Source organism: Prunus persica, chromosome G6 (assembly GCF_000346465.2).
Source record: "Prunus persica cultivar Lovell chromosome G6, Prunus_persica_NCBIv2, whole genome shotgun sequence".
Lineage (NCBI taxonomy): Eukaryota > Viridiplantae > Streptophyta > Magnoliopsida > Rosales > Rosaceae > Prunus > Prunus persica.
This window is the reverse complement of record NC_034014.1, coordinates 29,410,130-29,437,053: the sequence shown is the minus strand read 5'-3', so window position 1 is coordinate 29,437,053 and position 26,924 is coordinate 29,410,130. Positions and strand designations below refer to the sequence as shown.

Here is a 26,924-nt window from a genome sequence, read left to right as displayed (position 1 = left end):
TGATCGGTGGAAAGCACATTGCATTAAGAAGTCAATTACCACTTCCTAGATAGCTCTTCAGTGATTTCCTTGTCCAACACACGTGAATTTGATCATCCCATGACGATAAACATCACCATAAACTTGTGTGAGCACCATAGTACTAACCAGGAGCAAGTCACGAAAGTCCTGCGGGTGCCTACAAGACCGAGAAGCAAACGTCGGTATGATTATACGAAGATGAAATCTCTCGTCTCCTTCATTGAAAACCTAGGCCTTAGCCCTGAAGAGTTTCAAGAGAAGATTAGGCAGCTGAGGTACTCAAGAGACTACACTTTCCTGTCCTCTGATGAACGCGATAATGTTAACGCGGTCAAACCTGTTGACTTTGGCCTCTATAGTGCGTTGACAAAAGCTATCAACTGTGACATGCGAAGTCACCAAAGAGAACATCATAAAAATCTTAATCAGTTGCAGACATCAAAATCTGGCAAAGTTGAATCTGTAGAACATCAGAAGAAGGAAAACAGTAAATGTCCAAGAGGTTTGCGTACATTTATTCTTCATGATGAAGACGAAGAAGACGACAACGGAGGAGGAGGAGATGATGTACCAAGATGAAAAGCCTTGAAGCGCAATAGAAAAAGTTAAAATTTTACCGAGAAAGATCTACGTTTAATTAGTCTCAGAATCGATGATATATATAGAATGATGAAAAAAGAAGTATAGATGTATTAATTGTTGTTGAGCTTAGTGAACAATTTACAAGCTTTGGATTATAACGCGTGTAATGTGTCGCATATGTTTAGTTATTAGTCACAAACCCCTTTCAATTTTTATTTTATATTTTTTTGGGTAAAGTGGGGGGCTAAGCCCATCACATCTAAACAGAAATAACCATAGGCCTCAACAGACAACCCCTTCAAGTTAGATTCCACCTGAGTGACAGCAGAAAGAGCATCTCCCAGTAATAAAAAAAAAACTTGGACATTTGACAAAATATAATTTAAAACAACCAAAATTAATATCGGCAAAAATGATCCAGACCTGTAGGATTCGTGGTCAGCTTCTTACAAAATTGAAACAGTTGAAAATGTGTACATATGAATGCGTTATAGAACAAATCTCAAATAATTTTCTACCCAACTACAACATTTTCCTAGTTTAGCTAGCTAATCCAACCCCGTATAGACAAAAGCTTATACTCCAAACCTATCCTCCCCACCACTACATTCAAAGAATTTCCTGCTATCTGATACAGCCATATACATGCAAAGCTTTCCAATCCCCTTCTTCTGTTGTGACATTGGCAGCATGCAATACAATGGAATTGTCTTGAAACTTAAGATCCTTACTTACACATATGTCCATCAAATTTTAATAGCTACCCGGGTTTTGATGGGTTTGAGCTTGATTCCTAGACTCTCAGGAGAAAGAAGTTCCGGCGCTATGCATGATTGGTTCGATGGGCTGGTGGGATTGGAGTCATTACTTGATGAGGAAGTAAAATGTGGTTGTCTGTAGTAGCCAAAACCCCTGAGGAAGAACTCAATCGGAGTTATCATGGCGTATGGGTGCTCTTCTGTTACCAGTGAGCCACATGCCTGAACCTGTCAAGGGCAGAAAATATGCCTTATCAAACAAGCATCTTGATTGTCATTTTCTTAGTAGAATACTGATGTGCCACACATGTTGGGTCCCCTAACAGGAAACGATGAGGTAAGTGGAGGGAAGATTTATTAGTGAAAGTATTAACTGGGGAACCTACCTCAACAAGAGCACAGCTTCTTCTGTTCATTTTGGCATTCATATACACAGATTCAGCATGGAATGGACTACTGTCACCTACAAAAATAAGTGTCTTACACTGCAAATTCTTCAAGCCCTCTGTAAGGTCATGCCTCCTGCAAATAAACTTTCAATTAAGTCCATCGGATGCAGAAAGAAAACTATGCCATTTTATCACATTTGGAAAGGCCCACATGCAAGACTTCAAATCATTTCTACAAACTTGCAGCTCTCTCTTCGTTCTAATCCACTCAATTATTGAAGCAGAATTACAGGTAATATTTTCAATATGAATTACTCAAGTACTAGTTAGGTGCAGATCATATAAAGTATGTCAATTTCATGTTGCACCGCAAATGACTTGAGGCAGAACACATTACAGGGAACCAGATACAAAAAAATAAAAAATTAGAATGATATGCAACAGAGCACATGCTTATTGCAGTGAAAAGATCTTACTCATTAATTGCTTGAAGGAATCGCATGACATTCGAACTTTGCCTTTCATCCAGTAACTGTATTCACAGGTCATGAAAAGAATTAATAGCAGCTCAGTCATGTACATTTTACAATGTTGACATTATAAGAACTTTTTACAGAGTAAGCAACAAATTGTTAAAAGTTCCTTACCCTTCGGCAAGCTTGTATAATATCTGATTCTGCAGCATGTATGGCAGACCTAAGCTCCTACATAGGAAGAATATAAGTACATAACAGATATCAAATCAGAAATGACCTGATAAAAAAAGGTAAACTGCACTACCTCACTGAAGTAACGCTGCAGAAGGCATTCCTTCACTACATCACACATACCATAGAAGTATAGCAAGTTCAACAATACCTGAAAATTTAGAGTACATGAAATCTTAAGCAGGATGGTCGATAAGTCAATCTAATTTTACTGCACGTAGAAAACTTTTACCACAAACAAGTACACAAACAATATCAACTTGGTAATGGAAATTTTAACCTTGTTGTAAAGCCATTCAGTCCACGAAGGTACTTTGCAGATTGGAGACACGAGTACTAACCCAAGCACTCGTTCTTTATACTTCATCTGCCCATTGGAAATTACATGACACAATTACTAAATTAGAATATCACAATATGACAACGGATAAGAGGATATTGATGACTTACTGCAAAGAGTGTAAGGATATAAGCACCAGCTGTTACACCCAAGCACATGACTTCTTTCAACCTGATTTTAAGTTTAAAAAATGAAAAAGAAAATTGAGAAAAGAGAGGTAAGCAAAACAGCAAGTAAATTACATATAATCTCCTCTAGATTACGTCAGTCAGAACATAAAATTGCATATGCATATTGTTGAAATGAAAAAATTTCACATTTTCCCTCAACACATATATCGCAGCTTCTAGTGGAAAATCATCATTGAGAACCTATTCTCTGAGGTAGAACATTTTATTAAATTCTCTCATCTCAAAATACAAGATTGTATCTCTCCAATGGTAACTTTTGTCAGGATATGCTAAAGAATCAAAAGTAAAAACACACATATAAGCAATCATAATCAGTATGTGATAATAAAGCAAAGGAAGTTTGATTGCTGGAATCAATAACTTACCCAAAGAAATCAAGCACTTCGACCACCTGGTCTGCAAGGTCATCCACGCTAAGCAAGGGGACATCTGAAGAAATCACATCAGCTCCCAACTGCAGACACTCTTAAACAAATGGGGTAGAATACTCTATTAAAATCACCAAAATGTTATGAAAAGAACTCTTAACAAACTTTAAATATAAAAAATATATCCAAGGCTGAAGATATGGGATACATATAACGGACCTCATGGCCGGGTGCATCAATGTGATAAATGCAAAAGTTGTGAAGCAGCAAAGAAGCAGCATCTGAGCAAAAGAGGAGGCCTTGGAAACAGGACATGTCTGTTGAAAGTGTTTTTTGTTTATAAGAACATAAGCATCTAACACCCAAAAGCAAATAACACCCAGACACTGAAAATTCAACCTTTTTCCATACATTGGGGGATCAGAATAAAACTAAAATAGCCATTCCAACTACCCCAAGAACATGCATTAAGCTTCAAGTCCAAATAAATCATTGGCAAAAAACAAAAGAACAAGAATAGAGGCATACAATTGAGAGCAACGTCGGGGTATGTTATCAAAGCAGGCTTTCCTTGATCCCCACAAACAAACACAGAGACTGAACCTTTGCTTGTGTTCACCACACATTCCTGCAAAAGATTCATACATGAACCAAAACAGGATGCAAACGAAAACCCATTAAAGAAAATAGAAAGACAGGGAAAGAAATGCAAGTTGAGGCTCAGGAAAACACAAGTGCTGCTTTCTTAGCGGGCTTGTAAATTGTTTCTTACCTTCCCTCCTAAAGGTATCATATCAATGTCAATGGAGACTGAGTCACTCGAATCCCCCATGACTCAGTTACTAACTGCGGATTCTTGAACACCAAAACGAAGCTCTTCTCTGCTGCTTCTTCTTCCTCTTCTTCTTGTTTCTTCTTCGGGTTCTCTTTTCTCTCTCTGTTTTTATTTCTGAATTATGAGGCACACCCCTCAAGCAGCAAGTTTTCCTGTTTTGGCGAAATGACAATTGTCGCCTCCAGTCTATGCTTTGATTGCTGGTCTTGGACCTGGTGTTGGCTTTGGGTTATCCAAGTGACCGTTGCAATGGCAGGGGTTCTTGTGTAATTTCGTCCGAAGCATATTACAGCTATCTGACACCTGGAAGCCGCAGAAAATGAATAATCCCAGACCTAGTCTATCATAGCACGCCAGCTCAGCACTGACCATGCTTAGCTGCCTCCTTCCCTTTGTTTTTTTTTATTTTTTATTTTCACTTTTAATTCCTATTATTATTATTATTTTTAATGGAATGGATAAAGCTATAAAACTTTGTCACCATGTTTTTATTTTTAGAATAAACTTTGCGGCCATTTTGGCTTGAATAACATGTTACATTTGTTTAATAATTTATAGGGTTTGTGGGTGATTCCATACAAATAATTTGGCCAAAAAGGAAAATTTTGTTTATTTTCTCGCATTAAATAAAATCAAGTAGTTACAAAAAAAAAGGATTTAAAAGGGTGAGGTATATGAGGAAGCAATTTTAGGCATTATGCATCATCATCACTGCATCTGATGGATTGAAACATTTCAAAAAATTAATGCACATGATTGATATGTCACTGAGGACCCATTATACGTTAATCACGGCCAACCTTTTTACATTTTAGATTACTAACAATCAAAGTTAACTTTTTTGGTCTGAACCTGAAAAGATGTATACTTCTGCAAAGTTTATAGCTCACATAAATGACATTCATCATATACAAAATTGAGATTTTATTTTAACTTCCAATTTTGTGAAAAAAATTGTAAGAAATTTATTTTTGCCGTAATTCCGAGGAGAAAGTTATAGTTTTTAAAATAAAAAATGTTAGTCATACCATATTGTGTACTATCTCTGTAATAGATGTGAGGTTCATCGTATTTGTGGACTCCATCTCTATTAGAAATATGGTACACAATGTGGTATGCTTAGCGTTGCTCTTGTAAAATAATAGGTCTCGTTTAGTGAGTCAATATGAAAATATTGAATTAGACTTGTTCGGCCAAAACTAATATTTGAATACGTTCATTTGCGACCCGTATCCAAACTTGGAGTCCCTTGTATTTTGAGGGAGTATGTTCAGTTGTGACCCGTATCCAAACTTCACCCGTTCGTGAAACTCATACATATGCATCAATTGGGGGTAGTACTTAGCTTAGCATCTCTTAGAAAACTTGGTGTCTCTTGTTCTTACAAGTTGAGTTTTCTTAAGCAAACCTAATAAGAGGGAGGGGAGTGATTGGCGGAATTTATTGCTTTTCAATTCAACTCAAAGTTAAGGAACACATACACACACGCGTATGTGCAGAGATGGGGAAATCACACTCACGCGAATTTGTCGGTCACGTAGGCGACGCAGCCGTGGACTATGAATGCACATGCGGCTTTGGCATTTCTATTTTTCAATTTAGTTTTGGATCCTTTCATTCAATAATTATAGTGGTCTGCAAATTTGGTGCCAAACAGTTCAGAGGATGTAGCTTTCAGATCCTAAAAGGGGAAGGAATGCTCTGGCAGTTTGGCAGAAATATGAAAGGCAATCCTTTCTTTCTCTCTTTGGGTCCATGTTCACCCTACGTTTTCAGGGCTGTGGCTGGCAAGAAGCCCAAGTTGAACCAACCTTGGTTTAGTTACTTGTTTTTTAACACATGCCTATAAGCAGCTACATGGACCCAACTGATCTGACATTACATGTTGATTGATGCATAAGGAAGGACACTTGCATTGCTATTACCCATCTCATGTTTTAAACCTCAAACTCATGGCTGCAAAACATTCAATTCGGCCAATGAGGTTGATTCAATTCTGCAAAACCTCAAAATCATGGCTCCCTCTAAACTTGTTTTACAAAATTTAGTTATATACCTAATCTTAGACAGTCTTATAAAGAAATATTATACAATTTAAAAATTATAAACACAAAAAATAACTCATAACTCAACAATTGTACATTTTTTTTATTTAATTAATAATATAAAATACTTTTATTACCCTTCTAACATTAATTGGAATTATAATCCCTTTATCTAGCGTTGAAGCCAGATCAGAACTCATTTCACTAGCTCCAGTCTCTCATATTCATCTTCAACCCCAATTTTCAATTTTTATTATTCCATTTCTTGTTTTGAAATCATCTTTTTCTTTGGACTTCTTGGATTGTGCGCATGTCTATGTCTCCTCTCCATTGCTGGCTCTGACACTTTTTCAAAGGACCAAGCCTCAACTTGCCAAATCGAATCATCTCGATCTCTCCAAGTTCATTCTCCTAGACTTTCTTCTTCATCTTTTTGTTTTTGCTTGTAGATTTGTGGACGAAGGTATAAGATTGAGATTATGGTGGAATTTTACACTGACATCAAAGGAACCTAGATCTCGACAAGTCGTCTCGGTGGAAACGACAGTCGAGGACCTTGCTGGTTGTTCCAGAGTACTGCACAACAACAACGACTCGTCATCTTCAATTGTGGAGGAAGACGGGGATTTCGCCCCGCCGCCGTCGTCGTTGTTGATTGGTTTGGACTTGGGATTTTTGATCTTTTACTTCAATTATGTGTTTCTCTTCGAATTAAAGATGATTTGAGGAATGTATTTTAAGCTTCGATGATCGATTTATCTTTTGTTACTATTTAGGTTATAGATCTCATTTTTGTTTAACAATGTACTACTATGACATAGTATTAACAATGTACTTCTATGACATATTAACAAGATAGTTATATGACATAGTATTAACATGAAGAGCCCCTACTTGTTTTTGCAATTTTTTTTTAATAAATTGTTTGGGTTTTTTAAAAAAAGTCTGGGCTAGGCTTGTTTTCGGTTTTTTTTTTTTTAGTTTTTTTTTAGTTTTGGACTTTTTTTAAGTTAATCAGTGGCAATAATGTAATTTATATGAACTTCAACACTCATTTCTTACGTAATAAATGAGTTTTGGATGTGTTTCTAAAGTGCATTCCATGTAAATATATATTTTTTTAAATAATAATAATTTCAGTCCCTATTTTGGGTATAATAGTGAAGCTCCCAACTTAAAATTTTTTAAAATTTTAAAAAATCAGTTATATGACCAAAAAAAAAAAAAAAAACTTTCAATTCAACTAATGAAATGAATCCATAAATGAACAAAGAAATAGGAATTAAAGGTTCAAATAAGTTTCAGTTGTATTTCCATTAGTCCTTTGCAGCGATATCTTAATTACTAAGACCCTACAGTCTTCAACATGAAGAAATAACTTTTAAAACGCTATGTAAATCTCAACCAACCATTTTTACATTTCCATGCAACACCAAACCAGACATGAATTGACCATTAGAAACACCATGAAATATCACTTTCAAAGATTCTTCCAAATCCAGACATGAATGGACCCCATTATATTCTCTTGATGTATGCTCTCTCATTTACTCTCTTGAGAAGCAAAGGGGAAATAAGGAGCAATTTCATACACCAGAAACAAACAATTAGAGAAAACAGATATCAGAAACTCACAGTAGAAAGTATACATTTGATATCCTTGAGATCCGATTCATTGAAGCACCGTGTGCTGCTAGACGATTAGGCTCCAGAACTGTAGAAGATTCTTTCCAAGGCTTGAAGAGAAAGATCAGTCGTGACTTGTCCCCTTCTATCCTCAAACTGATGCCTAGCACATACTTTTGCTTCAAACTTTCACCCCAAACATAAGGCAGGAAGAAGTTGTGCAGGATGCTTCTATCACAATTACACACATCTATTCATATTCCTTCAACTACTTACAACTTTTACTTTCTACAACCCTTCTTTCCACCTATTGACTAGAAACCGTAGTCTTTATGAACATCTCAACATCAATAAAGTATATTTTTCAAGAACAAAGATTCTTTTTACTTCTGTGTTTTCTATAATGTAAGGTTTCAATCTTGAGCTCAACAAGGAAAAGCAGTAGAGACCTGCATGAATTGCTTAATATCACGCGAAAACTTCAATAGCATTAGGTTGTAGAGTTACGAAAACATTATTCAAGTATCATAGTAGTTCATGTTTCATCATATCTTATTCTAGCTTATATTTCCAGATCTATGGCTATTTAAGAAGAAAAAAAAAGGATGTCTTTCCTGGTCCTTTAACATTCATTCCAACTTAAGGACATAATTACAGCTAAGCTGACATGCTCAATAAGAAACTTGGGAAAAAAAATTGCGAGGACAAGCATACGAATTTCGATCTAATAAGAAATTTGCACATCAATGATTTTGACATAGAATTCTCTGGAGGACAAAAATAAGAATGAAATTAACACGGTATGAAGGATATACAACCAGTAAAAACAAAACTGTCTCTGATCTATTTGGATTGCTCAAGCTCCTCATAAGGAGAAACAACAGAAAAAGGTTAAGAAAAAACAAATGATTATATAACAAATGATCATATATAATCATTTTTTGTGGTAATTCAATCACATAGCTGATAAAATCATCACTCACTGGAGGTTTTCTGTTAGCAATCAATGGAGAACTTCCGACTTCCTCTATTCATTCTTCCAAGCGTACAGAATCAGTGAGAATCCTAGACCCTGCGACTTACTATCTGAAAATCTCTGTGAAAATGACCACTGCAACGCACTTGGATCAGAGAGCGGTTGGCTAGCCCACAACTTCTCAGCTGAGAGGCATGTCTTGAACATAAAAACAGCATTTCCGGGTGATGTACCAAAGAGCCAGTTGTGAACATCCCAGAAAACTTCAACTGCAAGCCCATCAACCAAGATGGTATGATTCCCCCGGAACTTCCACCGTAGTCTCTTCACCTGCATCACAGGCTTGCTGTCTACACGGACCAGGAGGCACGGGTCATTGACCCCAAGAGTATCACATTCAATGACAAGATCATGCACTTGACCATTATTAGAAAATTGAGCCTTTGTGGTGAAGCCCCTTTTTCCAAAAACATGCTCTCTCTTGGCAACACAAACAGCATTAGAAGGCACAGGGCTGGCACTAGTCTTTTTGAAAGCTTCTTTTCTCATATCTCCAAGAAGGAGAAGCATTTGCCGGTCCACCACAACTCCCACATAATATCCCCCTAAAGGTTCAGGCCCGGATCCGAATTTCGCCGAAGAAAGGTCCCAATATATGTCAATTTTACTAGAATAAGCTTCCAAACTCTTGAACCCTCTTCTCTTGGAGAACAACCAGGGCTTAATATCAACCTTACAAAGACACTGATTTGACGAATCATCTATCCCAACACTAAGCCCTTGACCCATCAAATTCTTACTCCAAGTTACAGTAATCAAGCAAGACCTGCCTCGTAACCGGCATTGATAGACACAAGTAACCAAATTCTGGGCAGTCCTACTAGTATTTGATGAAGAAGAATCAGCAACTTGAACCCCATTTTCACCAAAACAAGATGGGAAATCTCTCATTTTCAACCCAAGAACCTCAATTAACTTTTCCAAACTTTCTGTCCGGATTTTTAACAAACAATTGGTGACCTTATGCAAACAAAACAAAGAAAAAACAAGCACTCAGAAATGAGCAAAAAAAGAGAAAAGAAAGATAAGCAAAACAACAAGAAGCAGAGAAGGAGAGCCAAGTAACTCTTACCTCAACTGATCAGGGACAAAGGCGAAGAATCTATCTCAAAAATGCTTCAAAATCTGATTATCCAGCCTTGATTTGATCTGGTATGCTGGGTCTTGATGCATTACTGCAGAAAACCCATTAATCCAGGTTGAGGCAGAGCATGAGAGAGCACATCTAAAACGAAACGGACGAGCTTGGAAATGAAGGTTGCAAAATAAATCACACAGAGAGGCAGAGAAAAAGTAGACTTGTTTCACTATCAACAGGTCCTCGCCAAAACAAAACCGTAACAAACAACAATAGTAAAGTAACAATTAAAATTGAATCTTTTTCTCAAATAAAAAAAAAATAAAAAAATAGCCACTGAAGAGAATACGAAGAAAAAACAGTAAAGCTGATGCAGAAAGAGATAAATGTTTAAAAAATATATACCTCAAGATGGCGACAGCTGGTGTAATCTATTGAAGGTGAAGCGAAAAGAGGGCTAAATAGCAACTGGGTATTGCTGGAAAGGCTGGTTTTTGAAAGATTACTCTACACTGAGAAAGGAAAAAGCATCTCTTTCTCTCTCTCTCTCTCTCCCTCTCCTTCTCTCTCTCTCTATACCTTGCTTTAGCTGACATGCCCACATGAGATACAGAAGCCCAAACACAACCCAATTGAGAATTTTTTTCCCACAGTTTAGTTGGAAGAGACAAACTGTTTAGTGCTATATGTTACAATAGCTTTGAGAGCTCGGATTGAAACCTCCACTTTCATGGAAATTAAGGCATTATAAACGGCAAATAAAGAAGAATGAAAAACGAAAAAAGCTTCTTTTTTTTTTCTTCCCCTTCCTCTATTCGTGGTTCAATTTTTTCTTTTTGCATGTATTTAAAGGGGGAGGAGAGAAACAGAGTAAAATAACAGTTTTGGGTAAGAGGGCCCCCACGGGCCTTTGTAAGTGCAAGCACGATGTGTCTCATATTAATTGGTTTTTAAGAAACAATAATTGCATGCATTACACACTTAATTTTCTTTAATTTTTTTTCTTGTACTTTTCTTGTGTTTACGTTTTCTTTCTCTCATATATAAATTTTTTTTTTCTTTACATAATTATCCTCAACAGGTCGACATATTTGTTGTACACTTTCACAGCGCACTGTGCAGTCGCAGTACAAGAAAGACCTTTGACCAAACCCAGGACTCATTTTAAGGAGTGTACCCAATCCCTGTCCTTTTCACTGGCTCACTGCCGACCTCATTTTACACCCAACCACCCTCTCTCTCTCTCTAAAAATCTTCAGGCTCTCTCTCTCTCTCTCTCTCTCGCTGTTTCCTCTGTTTTTAGAATCTGTATGAGTTGTTACTGTAATAAGAAGTGGATTTGATTCTAAAGAGTGGTTGGACAAGTGTTTTAGGCAAAGGGGTTTGCTTTATCTAAATCTTTGCTTTAAATTATTATTATTATTATTATAAGTTCGAAGAGAAGAGACTGATTTTCATTTTACAGAGCAAAAGCTCAGAGCCTGAGATACACGCACTGCACTAGTTGAGAATTGAGTGGCCCCAAAATATATGGATAATTTTTTATTTTTTTTGGGGGTAATTTTATCTAAACATGGTGGTCTTTAATTTCACCTTTTGTTTGTTTCCTGTTTGAGAGCATATTCTTGCAATGCAATGTAGATGTTGTACTGGTCTTTTTTGTGTGTATAATTCAGTCTTTGTCATGTCATGTTATAAAAACTGTCCATGTAATGAATTATTATAATAGAGTTAAGTCAATCAATAAGAGATTAAGGTTATTGCCACAAAAAATAAAAGAGTTATGAGTTTATTAATCATGATAATCTAATCATAACGTTAAATATTTTTTAACACAAATGTTGGTCTAAATTAAAAAAAAAGAGGAGGTTCGCACACACTACTAAGATATCATTAAATTCAAATATTAGACAACTAACTGATATACAAGTCAATATCATTTCCACTAAACTATACCCGTTAATGCATTCCTTTCCGAGACACTTGGACTATAACAATAACATCAATTTTTAAAGTAATTATTAGAAGAAGAAAAAAGTTAGTAGTTTTCAAAACATGTTATGCATCCCTGAGAATCCTGACACATTTTGACTGAAATACGACAAGAAAAACGTTAAAAAAAAACCCAAAGGAACGTAAAAACATGCTAGAACAATTTGATAAATTTAAAGTTTCAAGCTTTGAGTGGTTTTTTCTTAATACAAAAAAGCTTATGAGATGAGTTGTGAAGGTGTATCGTACGTGCTTGGTGGTGTGTGGGGGAATACAAGTGAGAAAAATAGAAGGGCTCGGGCGCTGGCTGGTATAGTAAGGACAGCTAAAATTGTGAGTGAGATTTGTAATTGCCTTACTTTATGTGATATATAACACGTGGTCTTCACGTGTGCTTTGTCCATGGACCATGCCTCCCTAGGTTATATTCCATGTGTTATTTTGTCCAGCCCAAAATTTGATCCTCTATTGGAATGTGGACTTGTTGGGCCTTAAATACCCATTTTACTTTATTTTATTTTGGATTTATATTCCCAACTATATGTTTTTTTTAAAGACATTTTCTATTGAGAGAGACGATAACATACTAAACTCACATACACACCCAAGACATTGCCTAATTGAGTAAATACTTCATACCAGTACACTAGTGAGTCCTTTACCCCAACTATATGTTTTTAATATAGAAATCGTGTCACTTTATAAAGGATAGTAGTTGTTACAGAAAAATAGTAAAGAGGGGTGGGGACTAAGAATTGAGTGAGGAGGTGCATGGATATGTGGTGTTTACTTCAAAAAAGAAAGATAATGGGAGGCAAGCAAGCAATAAAAAGTTTTGAGAAAGAAGAAAAACATATAAAAATACACACACACATAACACAACCACGTATTAGTTGGAATTTTAAAATTAACAACTCTCGTACTACTCGACTTTAGGTCACTAGATGGGCTAGTGTAGATAAATATTAAAGAATCCTTTTACCACAGAGATCACAAAACTTAAATGATTGACACAAAACAAAGAACACCTATTTAGTTTTGGTTAGGCTAAAGAGAATCAACTCAAGTTTATAGAGGACGGACTTTAAGCCTTTATCTTCTCAACCTAGTCATATAATTATTGACTGATTCTAACTGGCCACCACCACCACCACTTAGCTTCTCAGATACTTTTTTACTTTCATCTTTTTTCAAACCTAGCTTATACGACGGGCAATGAACTATAATTGGACCGACATGGACGACTATTTAGACAAAAAGTAAATATTTTTTTAAAAGGTAAGTAAGTAAATTGAAATTGTTCATGGTGTTAACATTATTAAATTGATATGGCATCAAAAATGGTACGTGTAAGCTGCTCTTTGGCACACTTATCTGTCTGTCCCATGGTAGGGACCACTGAAACAATCATATCAAATCATGGATCATTAAGTGACATATAAACAAATACCTAAGAAATGGGGATCCACAAGCCTTTATATTTTACATCATGTTATACCGAGGAGAGGAGGCAAAGGGAAATTTATAAAAATAAAAATAAAACTTTGATATAGCGATTATTTGGTGTCATTAATACGATAGCCCAAAAATCCATGATGAAGTGACATGGGATTTTTCACATGCAAAGAAAGAAAAAAGAAGGGCACAAGACAATGAGTATAACTACTAGTGTGGAGAGAGAGAGAGAGAGAGAGAGAGAGAGAGAGAGAGAGAGATTCATGCGAAATGGAAAAAGGAAAAAGCTCAAAGCTGTGAAAATGTAATGAAGGTACTTTGTCTGTCCGTCTCGCTATCAACTTTATTGTACAAATATTGCTTGTATCTATCATTTCGTTATTCTTTTCTACCCATTCCTTCTGAACTTTCAATCAAGTGTGGGCTATGTTTGGATTTTGATGGTGTTTGTAGCAGAGAAAGGGATAAAAAAAAAAAGAAAAAAAAAAGGGAACGAAGTGGAGGGAAAAAGAAAGTCAAAAGGGTTAAATTCCAAGATAAGATTGTTGGTTTTTTTATTTTAAAAACAAAGATATAAATCATCCTACAAGAAAAGAATCCACTTGCATCAAGTTGGGCTTTACTATTCTAAGCCATATGCCCAGTTAAAACCGAAAGCTCACTATTTTGTCCAAAACAAAAAACCAAAAGCCCATCCATGCCATTTTCATTAATAATAATTTTTTTTTTTTAAGGTACAAACGATATTAAGGAAGGTGGATTTCAATATAGGAGCTCGGTGTATGAATAATTGCTATTAATTAATTGAGTTACAAGCGCTCGCATGTTATTTTCATTTGAGTTAAATTTGGATAATTAGTGGCACTAGCTCTTTTTTTTTTTTTTTGTTATTTGAGTATGATCTCGCCACATGCACATTTTTAAATCAGACAAAAACAATCGTTTCAAAAATGGAGTTATATAGATAGATGCCTTGAAAGAAATTATAAACTAAAGCTGGATTAAGAAAGGTTTAGTTGTTTAGTCACGTGGTTTGGTTGTTAGTTGTCTCATCTCATATTTCCTTAGACTATCAATGTTTGTTTGAGACCGCTGTTTGTGGTTGTTATTTCTCTCTCAGTTTCTTGTTTTCTTTAGGATAATAAGTTGCAGAGAGTAACAGAGAGAGAGAGAGAGAGAGAGAGAGAGAGAGAGAGAGAGAGAGAGAGAGAGAGAGAGAGAGAGAGAGAGAGAGAGAGAGAGATGATATGTCTAGGCAGAGTCTTGTAAAAGATGCTTGGATTATAGAAGCTGAAGAGGCTTCAAGTTTGGTGGAAGATTTGGAGGCCAAGACCAAGAACAAGTACCCTGGCCAATTGAGCCTCAGAGAAATTGCTCGATCCAAGCTTCTGGAGCTTGGAGTGAAACTTGATCGCCTCGAATCACTCCTCCACAACCCGCCCTCAAAACCCATCTTGTAAGTTATGCTCTTGCTTTTAGCTGTTTTATTGCGCTTGATTTTGATTGATTTCATATTTAGCTTGGTTTGTGGTGCTTGTATTTTCATATCTTTCTCTCATAATTGGAGTGCATTTGCTGGCATAAGTAAACAGAACTAAAGAAGATGTGGATTTTCGTTGGAAAATGCTCTCAGATATCCAGCTAAGGACAAGAACGTTGGCTCTCAGTTTCTTTGTGCTAGAAAGGCAGGCTTCTTTCTTCCTAACAATTTGATATATCTGTCCGTTTGACTAAAATTTGATATATCGTAATGATTTTATTCCAAAATTGAAGAGATAAGGATGATGTTTTAGTTACTTTCTTCAGTTCTTATGAACTTGGCATTTGCATTTTTACTTCTGCTCAGATCAGAAAGTCTTCCTGCCACCAAAGAAGACAACAAAAATGCAAACAGATGTGACCAAGGTACAGCTTTATATGTCACTGTCAGTACGGTTGGTTTAAGTCTATTTGATCAAAGCTATTTATCATTCAAGAAGCAATCTGAAGAAAAATCCTCTAATGTATCAGAATTTGTGTTAATTTTATAGAAGTACTATGACCTTTTATATATTTTAGTTTGAATTTGGATTTTTACATAGATTTCAAAATTAATGGGTTGATGTCTAGAAAATAGAAATTGTACGGGCCTATATTAGACTAACCCTTAATTTTATGTGTCAGCAGTCTCCTTTTGTTATACCAATAATTATTTGGTTCGTCTTTCGTATACTCTTATTGTTATTTAAATCCATGCTGTGGTGCAGATGAAGTGAAGCTTTCGTTCTCTAAAGATGACCAAGAGCTGCTGAAACCTCTTGTTGTAAGTTCTTTCATAATAAACCACCCATAATCTTCAAATTCCACCTATAATTTATATTAGTATCTTTTATTGTCTTTGGACAGACAGACAATATTGCAACAAGAAGTCAAGTGCAGGCGCATAATTGCAAAAAACCAAAAAAACTTCTGACTTTAGTGTGATTTGAGCTGCAGATTAAACCATCCAATTCTTATATTCCGATGAGCTTGCGTTGGAAGACTTGCTGGGGCATTTCTGTGGTCTTAGGGGTGACTGCATGTCTGTTCATCTTAATTTTCCTATTTGTGCACACATAATCATCATAACTTGATCTAAGTATTTGATGTTGTGATGGTTTATCCATGCAATTTGGAGCAGTATTTTCTCTGCTTTTTTCCGTTTTTAAGTGAATATTGTACAAATCTATTAATTTCAGAACAAGGATACATCTTCTGCAATGTAAAATTAAGTACAGTTACATTACAACACAAGGATTCTTACTCAAGCTCATCATCATGTGACAGATTTGGGAAAAGAGTTGCATTGTACAAAACCAGAAACTACAATGCTAGAGAAGACAGACAGAGAGACAAGATTATCATCTTCCTTGTACTTATTAAATGAGCTTAGGGTGACTGCATGTTATCTTTGTTTTCCTAATTGCATATACCGTTTTCTTTTTGAAGTGAAGGTTCTGCAAATATAATATATACCATTTCAGAACAAGGGAAACTGTATACTTCCGCAATGTAAAAATAATCACAAAATCTTTCAAGAACACAAGGAAACATCATGTTCTTCTTAGCTAATGGTAAATCAAAGAAAATTCATCAGAAACAAGACTGCTTTGCTGGACATAATTCTTATTCAGGCCCATCATTCTGTTCCTGCTCAAAAACAAAAAGCAAAGGGGGGTTTCAGAAAATTGTGCCGTTTAGTAATTAAGTTAGTTGCATGTTTTGGAAAATTGAATGCTTTATTGTTTAAGTGTTCTTAATTCTAAATGGCTGTACCTTACAGGATTATATAGACACCATGGAAGGGGCAACTTTATCTGACAGGCAAGCTTCTGCCCATATACGTAATGCTGGGGAAGAGTCGGTGGGATTGCGAAAGAAGCTTGCAGCCCAAGATTCTGGGGAATAAACAAAAGCTGCTAATACTGTTTAAATATTTTCGAAATAAAATAAATATTCAAATATTTAACGGTATAGCCGAGCGGCTATACTCTTTAAATGTAGCCGAATATTTAAACAGTATCGCAGGGCGGCTATATTCTTTTAATATATTCGAATAGTTTAATAGTATCGCCGTTCGGCTATACCCGTTAAATATATTCAAATATTCAATAGTAGAGCCACGCTTTAAATGTATATGAATATTTAAACGGTCTAGCCGGTCGGCTATATTCTTTTAATATATTTGAATATTTAATAGTACGGCCGCGCGGCTATACTATTTGATTATAATAGTTTAATAGTATAGCCGTACGGCTAGACTCTTAAATATATTGGAATATTTTAATAGTATAGCCGGGCGGCGATACTCTTTTAATACATTTGAATATTTTAATCGTATAGCCGGGCGGCTATACTGTTTGAATACATTCGAATATTTTAATTGTACAGCCGCCCGGCTATACGCTTTAAATATATTCGAATATTTAATAGTATAGCCGCACGGCTATACTGTTTGAATACATTTGAATATTCGATAGTATAGCCGGTACGAAATAAATCAGATTGATTTTTCGATCAAAAGTAATATGTGAAATCTTTAGTTTTTTCCTCTTTCTCTATCCCTATCCCGTAGGTACAGCGTTTGAGTTTGAATCAATAGAGAACCATCAGATCTTTTTTAGTTTCACTCAATTCATATACTTCTATTTCTCTCAATCTTGATCCTCTTCCCCAGGGATCCCAGATGAGGGAACCCTAGGAGAGCCGCCGACTCCAACTACTGTCCATGTACGATTCATACTAGATCTGACCAACTGCCCATCCTACCTCCTCTACGTTCTTGACAGCCCATCTTCTATTTCTCTCAATCCAAATCCAAATAATATAATTGGGTTTATTTTTGAGAGTTCTTTTATTATTTCTTTTATAAACAGAATGCTTTTAATGATCCGTTTTTTTGTTTCTTTTGAGACATTTAGAAACAATTTTTTTTGTTCTTTTAAAATTCTTAGAATTATAAAACATTTCTTTTTCAATTTTTTAAAATAATTTTCTATTATATTAATTTTAATTAATTTAATTGGTCAAACTCGAAGAAAGAGTACACCCAACTTTAATTCTCAAATTCGAGTGGGACTAGTAGTTAATCTGTTAAAGGATACAAAATATATAATTTTTTATTATTAAAGGCATTTTATTGCGGCTATACTTCTTGAATACAATAAAATATTTTAATTGGATATCCGACCGGCTATACGCTTCGACGGCTATACTCTTTAATTATATTTAGTTAATAATATAGCAGCGCGGCTATACGCTTTAAATATATTCGAATTCTTTAAATATATACGAATTTTTAGAGAGGGAGGGAGAGAGAGCTCAGAGCTCAATTTAAGTTGTTGATTCGTAGAAGCTTCAGTCTATGGCTTCAGTGTATTTGATTTGGTGGGATTTTTGTTTTGTTTTTAAGAATAAAAGAAAAAGAAACAAATCCAACCATCGGGGATACTAGATTTGTCACTAAAATATATAGAAACTTGAAAGATATAATTCGTATGAGTTTGAAAATTGGATCCCATTCATTCATGCATTAGAAAACAAAGTTTTCTTCCCTGCTACATCTAATATGAAGTACACCATTGTTCTTCAATCCTACCGTGCATCCAATATTCTTTCTCAAGGAAGAGAATCAGAAAATGAAATCCCAGAAGTTTCTTTTGGTTCTCGTTGCTGCCATGGCTGTATCTGCCCTTTTAGTAACCTCAAGTATTCTTTCTATCTCTCTCACTACTAGTTTTTCCAAATGAAGCTATGGCACCTAACATTTTGCATTTTTTTCGACTTGGTCGCATGCAATTGATCTTGTTTTTGCAAAACAACATGTGACTGACAGAGTTGGGAAAAAAGAGTTGCATTGTAAAAAACCAGAAACTACAATGCTGTTGCAGCCGCTAAAGAAGACAGACAGAGAGATCAACCTTATCATCTTCCTTTTACTTTTTAAATATATAAAATCTTCATATTTCAAAATGAGCATGCTGTTGCATACACCGTTTTCTTTTTGAAGTGAAGATTCTGCAAATATATATATTATTTCAGAACTAGGAAACTGGATACTTCTGCAATGTAAAAATAATTACAAAATCTTTCAAGAACACAAGCAAACATCATTTTCTTCTTAGCTAATGGTGAATCAAAGAAAATTTATCAGAAACAAGACTGCTGTGCTGGACATCCCCAAAAAGAATGATCGACAGATGCAAGACCTTGAAGGGCATTAAAGATCTTGAAGGCCTATCTTTTGAGGTGCCATTTGTGAAAATCCCACATCGAAAATTCACACTCCTATAAAGGTGTTTATAAACAAAGCACAATGATAATTTTGCATGTATGGTTAACATTGGAGAGTTGGGCTAATGGGCAAGGCTTTGGATATCATTAATAATAATTATATTAATCAAAGACTAGGGCCTTGGGCCTTGAGGCTCTTGGGCACTTGGCACACTACAACTTAAAAGTTCGGTATATTGTATTTTTTATACATAATAGGGATCCACCCAGCGCCTAGGCGCCACGTGTCAAACCATGCGGCTGTACTGTTTTTAAAATTTTGAAAAAAGAGGTTAGAAACGAGTATCGCCGTGCGGCTATACTATTTTTAAAAAAAATTAAGAAATCGAGTATAGCCGTGCGGCTATACTATTTAGGGGATCTATCCAGCGCCTAGGCGCCACGTGTCAAACCAGGCGGCTGTACTGTTTTTAAAATTTAAAAAAAAAAAAAAGGTTAGAAACGAGTATAGCCGCTCGGCTGTACTAGTTTTTAAACAAAATTTAAAAAAGCGAGTATAGCCGCGCGGCTATACTATTGATCCACCCAGCACCTAGGCGCCACGTGTCAAACCATGCGGCCGTACTGTTTTTAAAATTATAAAAAAAAAGGGTTAGAAAAGAGTATCGCCGCGCGGCTCTACTATTTTTAAAAAAAAAAATTTTAAAAATGTAGTATAGATAGTAGGTAGTTTTTTTATTCAATAATATGTGAGCGTATACGTGTGTTAAACATGAAAAACACGTACGTGCATGTGTAATACGTAACCTTCGAGGTCTCTAAATGTAGTTATTAAGCCCTTCAAGACCTTAATTAAAGTAATTCAAGGACTTCAAATATATTTTCACAATGAACTTCAAGTACTAACTAATTAAAATAATTCAAAAAGGCTAAGATATAAATTAATTACATATATCAAACTAAAGAAGTTGGCAAAAAAAAAATCAAAAGTAAAGAAACTAATATAATATTTACAGACTTAGCTGGGTTGACAGAGTACAGCCGCCCGGCTGTACTATTTTAAAAAAAAATTAAAAAAATCTAGTATAGCCGGGCGGCTATACTATATATATACATAATAGGGATGCACCCAGCGCCTAGGCGCCACGTGTCAAGCCATGCGGCTGTACTGTTTTTAAAATTTTAAAAGAAGAGGTTAGAAACGAGTATAGCCGTGCGGCTATACTATTTTTTAAAAAAATTAAGAAATCGAGTATAGCCGTGCGGCTATACTATTTAGGGGATCTATCCAGCGCCTAGGCGCCACGTGTCAAACCAGGCGGCTGTACTGTTTTTAAAATTTAAAAAAAAAAAAAAAAAGGTTAGAAACGAGTATAGCCGCTCGGCTGTACTAGTTTTTAAACAAAATTTAAAAAAGCGAGTATAGCCGCGCGGCTATACTATTGATCCACCCAGCACCTAGGCGCCACGTGTCAAACCATGCGGCCGTAATGTTTTTAAAATTATAAAAAAAAAAAGGGTTAGAAAAGAGTATAGCCGAGCGGCTCTACTATTTTTAAAAAAAAAAAGTTTAAAAATGTAGTATAGATAGTAGGTAGTTTTTTTATTCAATAATATGTGAGCGTATACGTGTGTTAAACATGAAAAACACGTACGTGCATGTGTAATACGTAACCTTCGAGGTCTCTAAATGTAGTTATTAAGCCCTTCAAGACCTTAATTAAAGTAATTCAAGGACTTCAAATATATTTTCACAATGAACTTCAAGTACTAACTAATTAAAATAATTCAAAAAGGCTAAGATATAAATTAATTACATATATCAAACTAAAGAAGTTGGCAAAAAAAAAATCAAAAGTAAAGAAACTAATATAATATTTACAGAATTAGCTGGGTTGACAGAGTACAGCCGCGCGGCTATACTATTTTTAAAAAAAATTTAAAAAATCTAGTATAGCCGGGCGGCTATACTATTTATATACATAATAGGGATGCACCCAGCGCCTAGGCGCCACGTGTCAAACCATGCGGCTGTACTGTTTTTAAAATTTTAAAAGAAGAGGTTAGAAACGAGTATAGCCGTGCGGCTATACTATTTTTAAAAAAAATTAAGAAATCGAGTATAGCCGTGCGGCTATACGATTTAGGGGATCTATCCAGCGCCTAGGCGCCACGTGTCAAACCAGGCGGCTGTACTGTTTTGAAAATTTTTTTAAAAAAAAAGGTTAGAAACGAGTATAGCCGCTCGGCTGTACTAGTTTTTAAACAAAATTTTAAAAAGCGAGTATAGCCGGGCGGCTATACTATTTATATACATACTAGGGAATCCACCCAGCGCCTAGGCGCCACGTGTCAAACCATGCGGCTGTACTGTTTTTAAAATTAAAAAAAAAGGGTTAGAAACGAGTTTAGCCGTGCGGCTGTACTATTTTTTAAAAAAAATTAAGAAATCGAGTATAGCCGTCCGGCTGCACTATTCAGGGATCTACCCAGGGCCTAGGTGCCACGTGTCAAACCAGGCGGCTATACTATTTTTTTAAAAAAATTTAAAAATCTAGTATAGCCGGTCGGCGATACTATTTATATACATAATAGGGATCCACCCATCACCTAGGCGCCACGTGTCAAACCATACGGCCGTACTGTTTTTAAAGTTAAAAAAAAAAAAAAAAGTTAAAGGCGAGTATAGCCTGCCGGCTATACTATTTATAATACATAAAAGCGATCCGCCCAGCGCCTAGGCGCCACGTGTCAAAATAGTAAAGCCAGTTGGCTATACTATCGTTATAAAAAATTTGGTAAAAAAGAGTATAGTCGGCTATACTAATTTTATATTTTAAAAAGGGTCAATAATGTTTTTTTTTTAAAATTTTCTTTTTAGTAATTAAATAATATCTTAGCCTGATTTAATTACTTGCATTAGTAATTATGTTCTAACTATTATTTATCTAGTGAATAATTAGTATTAAATATTTTAATTAACTTCATAACATGATATTACTTAATATATATATCTCGCATTTCTGTTAGAACAAGTAAGAAAATAATCTTAGCCCTCTCACATTCATTCATAGTTAGTAAAATACGAAAGGGAAAAAAATGCGAATTAAATACGTATGTGTTTTGTTCGGCAAATCTTGGCACATTACAACTTAAAAGTTCGGGCACTATACTATATTTTTTAAATATAGATAGTATTTTTATTCAATAATATGTGAGTGTATACGTGTGTTAAACATGAAAAACACGTACGTACATGTATAATACGTAACCTTCGAGGTCTCTAAATGTAGTTATTAAGCCCTTCAAGACCTTAATTAAAGTAATTCAAGGACTTCAAATATATTTTCACATTGAACTTCACGTACTTACTAATTAAAGTAATTCAAAAAGACTAAGATATAAATCAATTACATATATCAAATTAAAGAAGTTGGCAAAAAAAAAATCAAAAGTAAAGAAACTAATTTAATATTTACAAAATTAGCTAGGTTAGCAAAGTACAGCCGTGCGGCTATACTATTTTTAAATTTTTTTAAAAAAATCTAGTATAGCCGGGCGGCTATACTATTTATATACATAATAGGGATCCACCCAGCGCCTAGGCGCCACGTTGTGTTATTTGAGCACCAATGCTATCTACAAATAAAACAACATAAGTTTAGTACATTTTATTATAAGAAGAAGCATAAATAAACTATTTACTTACAAGATAAGTGGTCTTGTTATACAACGGCTACGATTAAACAATAAAATGCAATTTTTATTTTTTCAAAAATATAGTCGCAGTTTGCGGTAACCGCAAGTTGTGAAAATCAAATACCGCAACCGCAACCGCAAATGAGGTTCGGTTCTTCATACCGCAAATGTGGTTCCATTTCGGTTAAATATCGGTTGGTTTTTGCGGTTTTTCAGTCTAAAATGTCACCCCTAGTATTTAACATGTATAGCCGCACGCTATACAATTTTCTGAAACCCTCCTTTGCCTTTTGTTTTTGAGCAGGAACAGATGATGGGCCTGAGTAAGAATTATGTCCAGCAAAGCAGTCTTGTTTCTGATAAATTTTCTTTGATTTACCATTAGCTAAGAAGAACATGAAGATTTTGTAATTATTTTTACATTGCCGAAGTATCCAGTTTCCTTGTTCTGAAATAGTATATATAAAATCCTCAGGAAAACAAAAAACAACAACATCAACCTTCGGTCCCCAATCTTCCAAACAAGTAAAACGTAGAGCATATCAGCAAATAATCAGCATACTCTATTCTCATTTGGTCATGCTGGTCTATTTCTACCACATCAAATCATATTCCTGAGGCTTCTGCAATATTATCAGCATACTATTGCTAGAACAAGAAGAAGCCCATGTAATAAGATATGCTTAATAATCCAAAACCACCATGAGGATTCTGAAATGACCATGTATCTCTATCATATCTTCAGCAAGAAATTAAAAAAAAATAGTCTGAGTAATGGCAGAAGGCATCTTCTGGTACTCTTTTTCCATATTAAATGAAATTAGGACTTTAATTTACTTCTAATGAAATAAATTACCTCGAAGATTCATAAACTAGTGGAGGGATCTTTAGTAGACAGTAGATTGCGAAATTATTCACATACATTTTTAGCCAACGAGATTATCAACATACTTTAAAGTGCAAAACAAGTAAGAAACAAGGTGAAGAGTAGTAAGGAAATCCACAAGGAAAAAAATAGTAACAAGCTCTGCGAGTTCATACTTGAACTGCATCAAGTGGCATCAGAGCGTCCTTTCTGCATTTTGCATCCTTCCTTGAGTTTAAAGCAAAGAGCTCTCACATAGCAGTTAAAAACGAGCATAGCCCTGGACAAAGCAAAAATGATGCGCTTTGATGAGAAAAGTAGCAACTTCTATTGTACAGAAATTGGTCGAATTGCAAGCCACTTTTATATTCAATGCTCAAGTGTTGAAACATAAAAATACACTTCAGAATTTTAAACATTAATATTTAAAAGGCTATACTATTTAAATTACAGTTTCTGAGAGTGAATCCAGAAGCAGGACTCTTCTTGTTTGATTCTAGTTATCGCCGATGTATTAGTGAGCAGAATTTTACAGCCTGCGTATTGAACTGCAGAATGGTAGATGCTACAAGAAGGTTTCTTTTTCCTTAGGCTCTCCTTTGTGTAATGTATGTATTCGAATGATTATTTAACTGATTGATATTTTTTTCTGCCAGGTTGTTGACTCACTCAGGCAAGGTTAACATGCAATGCAATGGTATTCGTTCATTCTCGAAAGGACACAGCAACAACAGCGCAGAAATTGGTATATATACGTTTATATTCCATCTTCTTTTGTATGATACGTTTCCATTATAGCCGCAAGGCTCGACTCTATAAATAGAAATTATAAACGTACAGCCGCACGGCTATACTTTCCAATTGCATTCAAATATTTTTAAAGTGCAGCCGCTCGGCTGTACTCTTTAAATATGTTCGAACCAACACGAAGCTTGCACTCGCAGAGGACGGAACTTTCTCTCGCAGTCACTGCTTCGTCCTCCGGGTTCGGCTAGCGACCGCCTAGCCGCCTAGCGCCCTCCTAGCGACCGCCTAGCCGCCTAGCGCCCGCCTAGCCGCCCGCCTTGGCCGAGTTTTCGAACACTGCGATTGACTGAAAGTCTGAAACCCGAAATTGAAAAAATTTAGCTGCAAATTTGAGATTGGCCAGCCTTATATTCTTCTCTCTTCGCACTGACGACATGGCAAAGAAGAAAAAAATACAAAATTTGCTGACCTGGTGTCTGTCTTCTGTGGAAGGAAATGATGAAGTTGTCCTATCATGGAGTTTCTATGGTCTTGCCAATAACAAGGTTCTGTGAATGGCATGCGTTAGGCTACTTGAATTCAAATTGATTCTGAAGTTTAAACATTTCTGTGAATGGCATGCGTTTAGCTTCTCTTGCGTTGCTTATTCTTTAATATGCAAATGGCATTTATACTTGTACCTCACTGCCTGTGTTTTAGGTGGAGAACGTTAGTACAATTTTTGTTTGCCGCATTCCTCGTAATAGTGATTCACTATTTCAGAGTAGTCGAAATCCGTCTTTTGCCCTTCAGCTATCATTGTGTTGCTACTCATAACTGTATTAACTATACGAGTCATGACTTGCTGTTTAGTTAATTGGATATTCTTCCTTAACATATGCAGGTTTTTCTATGTTGAAATGAGACTGAACATATAGTGGAATAAATACAAATTTCATGTGAAAAATGCGGTCCAAGCGTTTGGAATTGCAGCAAGATTTCTTTATGAAAGCTTAAATGTCAGGAAGCAAAGTGTTGTTAACGTATAAGCGAAAGCGGCAATCAAGAACAGATCCTGTACAGGTACATGAGTGCCGTATTTCACTTTTTGTTGCTCCCGATGATACTTCTTTAAGCAAACCACCAGACTTGAAAGTTCATTTGATTGATAAGCGTTCGTCAGAAAATTACAACAGAAATTATGCGGTGAGATTTTAGAAAGTTGGAACCTGTTCACTTTTTTTAGTTTGTTTCATAGGGATATATGTTGTATGTCAATCATCTTTATGTAGATAATTTAATAATCCATCCTTCCCTATTTTTCCTCTAATAATTTTGTTCTTGAAAAAAATACTGAAAAGAAAAAGGTTTTTAAGGGATTACCAGATACCACCAGAATGTACCCTATTCAACCGACCCTTGAAAGCGTATCTAGTTGAGATGAACATTTAGAAATTAAGATCCACTATACGCAGGATCACAATCATCTCCAGTGTACATGTATCTGCTTTGGTGGGAAATTTTTTTCTTTGTAAGAATAAAAGAAAACGGGAACAAATCCAATCATCGAAACACTAGATTTATAGGAAAATTTTCATGACGCCTGAAAGATATAGTTGGTATAAGTTTAAAACTTGGATCTCGGTCATGCATTAGATACAAATATCTTCTCTGTCACACGTCAATTAAGTATGCAGCTATGCAGGACTACGATCATCTTCAGTGTATTTGCTTTGGTGGGATGTTTTGCATTATGCAAAGCCAAACAATTCAAAGACGGGAATTGCATTGTACAAACCCAGCAACTACAATGTTGTTGCAGCCCCAAGAAAAAGACAGACACAGAGACAAGATTAAAATGATTATTCGAGAGCCACACATGATCATGATCTTCCTTGTACTTTTTAAATGAGGTTTTATTAATTTCTTCAAATAAATAATGAAATCTCCATTTCTTTGCATTGTAGACTAGAGTCGCGAACACCATGCTATTTCATATTAGGTTCGAACGAGTTCAGTTCAGAATCATATTATACACGTTCAAGTTGCAGCGCCCAACTTTCCATCTCGCTGCTGCTTCTGCTCCGACTTATAATGCTGATTTCCTGACTTATAATGCATTGATTTTGGGACTCTGCAAGGAGGGTAAGACAAAGAAAGCTGCTTATCTGGTTAAAGAACTTGATAGAAAGCGCTTTGTCCCAAATGCCGCAACCTTTTCTGCCCTTATTGAGGGGCAGTGTGTGAGAAAGAACTCGGACCGTGCCTTCGAGTTATGTAAAAGCATGATAAGGAGTGGTTATCATCCTGATGAGCATACTTTTAAAATGCTGATATCTAGCTTCTGCAATAACAGGGATTTTGATGGAGCCGTCGAAGTCTTGAAATAAATGTTTGAGAGATCTTTAGCTCTTGATTCAAGCATCTTATCTGATTTATGTCTAGGACTATACAGATGCG

General features: G+C 35.6%; 4 protein-coding genes across 7 annotated transcripts; 2 read left to right on the top strand and 2 right to left on the bottom strand.

Annotated features, from left to right (window-relative positions):
• LOC18774241 (pollen-specific protein SF21) lies at positions 985 to 4,358 on the bottom strand. Its single transcript, XM_007205382.2, has 11 exons — positions 4,129 to 4,358; positions 3,885 to 3,984; positions 3,576 to 3,673; positions 3,354 to 3,442; positions 2,908 to 2,968; positions 2,738 to 2,824; positions 2,531 to 2,608; positions 2,398 to 2,454; positions 2,227 to 2,282; positions 1,748 to 1,883; positions 985 to 1,589 (listed from the first exon to the last, which is right to left on the bottom strand). The coding sequence occupies exons 1-11, from the start codon at positions 4,186 to 4,188 to the stop codon at positions 1,350 to 1,352; spliced, it is 1,062 nt and encodes a 353-aa protein (XP_007205444.1). The 5' UTR covers positions 4,189 to 4,358; the 3' UTR covers positions 985 to 1,349.
• Positions 8,546 to 10,806, bottom strand: LOC18774622. 3 transcript variants are annotated; one of them, XM_020567079.1, is made up of 3 exons: positions 10,382 to 10,806; positions 9,971 to 10,205; positions 8,546 to 9,858 (listed from the first exon to the last, which is right to left on the bottom strand). In XM_020567079.1, the coding sequence occupies exon 3, from the start codon at positions 9,787 to 9,789 to the stop codon at positions 8,890 to 8,892; it is 900 nt and encodes a 299-aa protein (XP_020422668.1). In that variant the 5' UTR covers positions 9,790 to 9,858; positions 9,971 to 10,205; positions 10,382 to 10,806; the 3' UTR covers positions 8,546 to 8,889. The 3 variants fall into 3 exon arrangements, with proteins under 3 accessions (XP_020422668.1, XP_020422667.1, XP_007207341.1); XM_020567078.1 differs by having other exon boundaries at positions 9,971 to 10,142; XM_007207279.2 differs by having other exon boundaries at positions 9,971 to 10,073.
• On the top strand, positions 14,556 to 16,389 carry LOC18772626. Of its 2 annotated transcripts, none has more exons than XM_020564989.1 (6): positions 14,556 to 14,583; positions 14,626 to 14,879; positions 15,016 to 15,108; positions 15,270 to 15,328; positions 15,670 to 15,725; positions 15,809 to 16,389. In XM_020564989.1, exons 2-6 carry the CDS (start codon positions 14,671 to 14,673, stop codon positions 15,884 to 15,886), a joined length of 495 nt encoding a protein of 164 aa, XP_020420578.1. In that variant the 5' UTR covers positions 14,556 to 14,583; positions 14,626 to 14,670; the 3' UTR covers positions 15,887 to 16,389. The 2 variants fall into 2 exon arrangements, with proteins under 2 accessions (XP_020420578.1, XP_007207512.2); XM_007207450.2 differs by having other exon boundaries at positions 14,566 to 14,583; positions 15,899 to 16,389.
• On the top strand, positions 25,482 to 26,854 carry LOC109949760 (pentatricopeptide repeat-containing protein At5g39710-like). Its single transcript, XM_020565915.1, has 2 exons — positions 25,482 to 25,670; positions 26,432 to 26,854. The coding sequence occupies exons 1-2, from the start codon at positions 25,482 to 25,484 to the stop codon at positions 26,852 to 26,854; spliced, it is 612 nt and encodes a 203-aa protein (XP_020421504.1).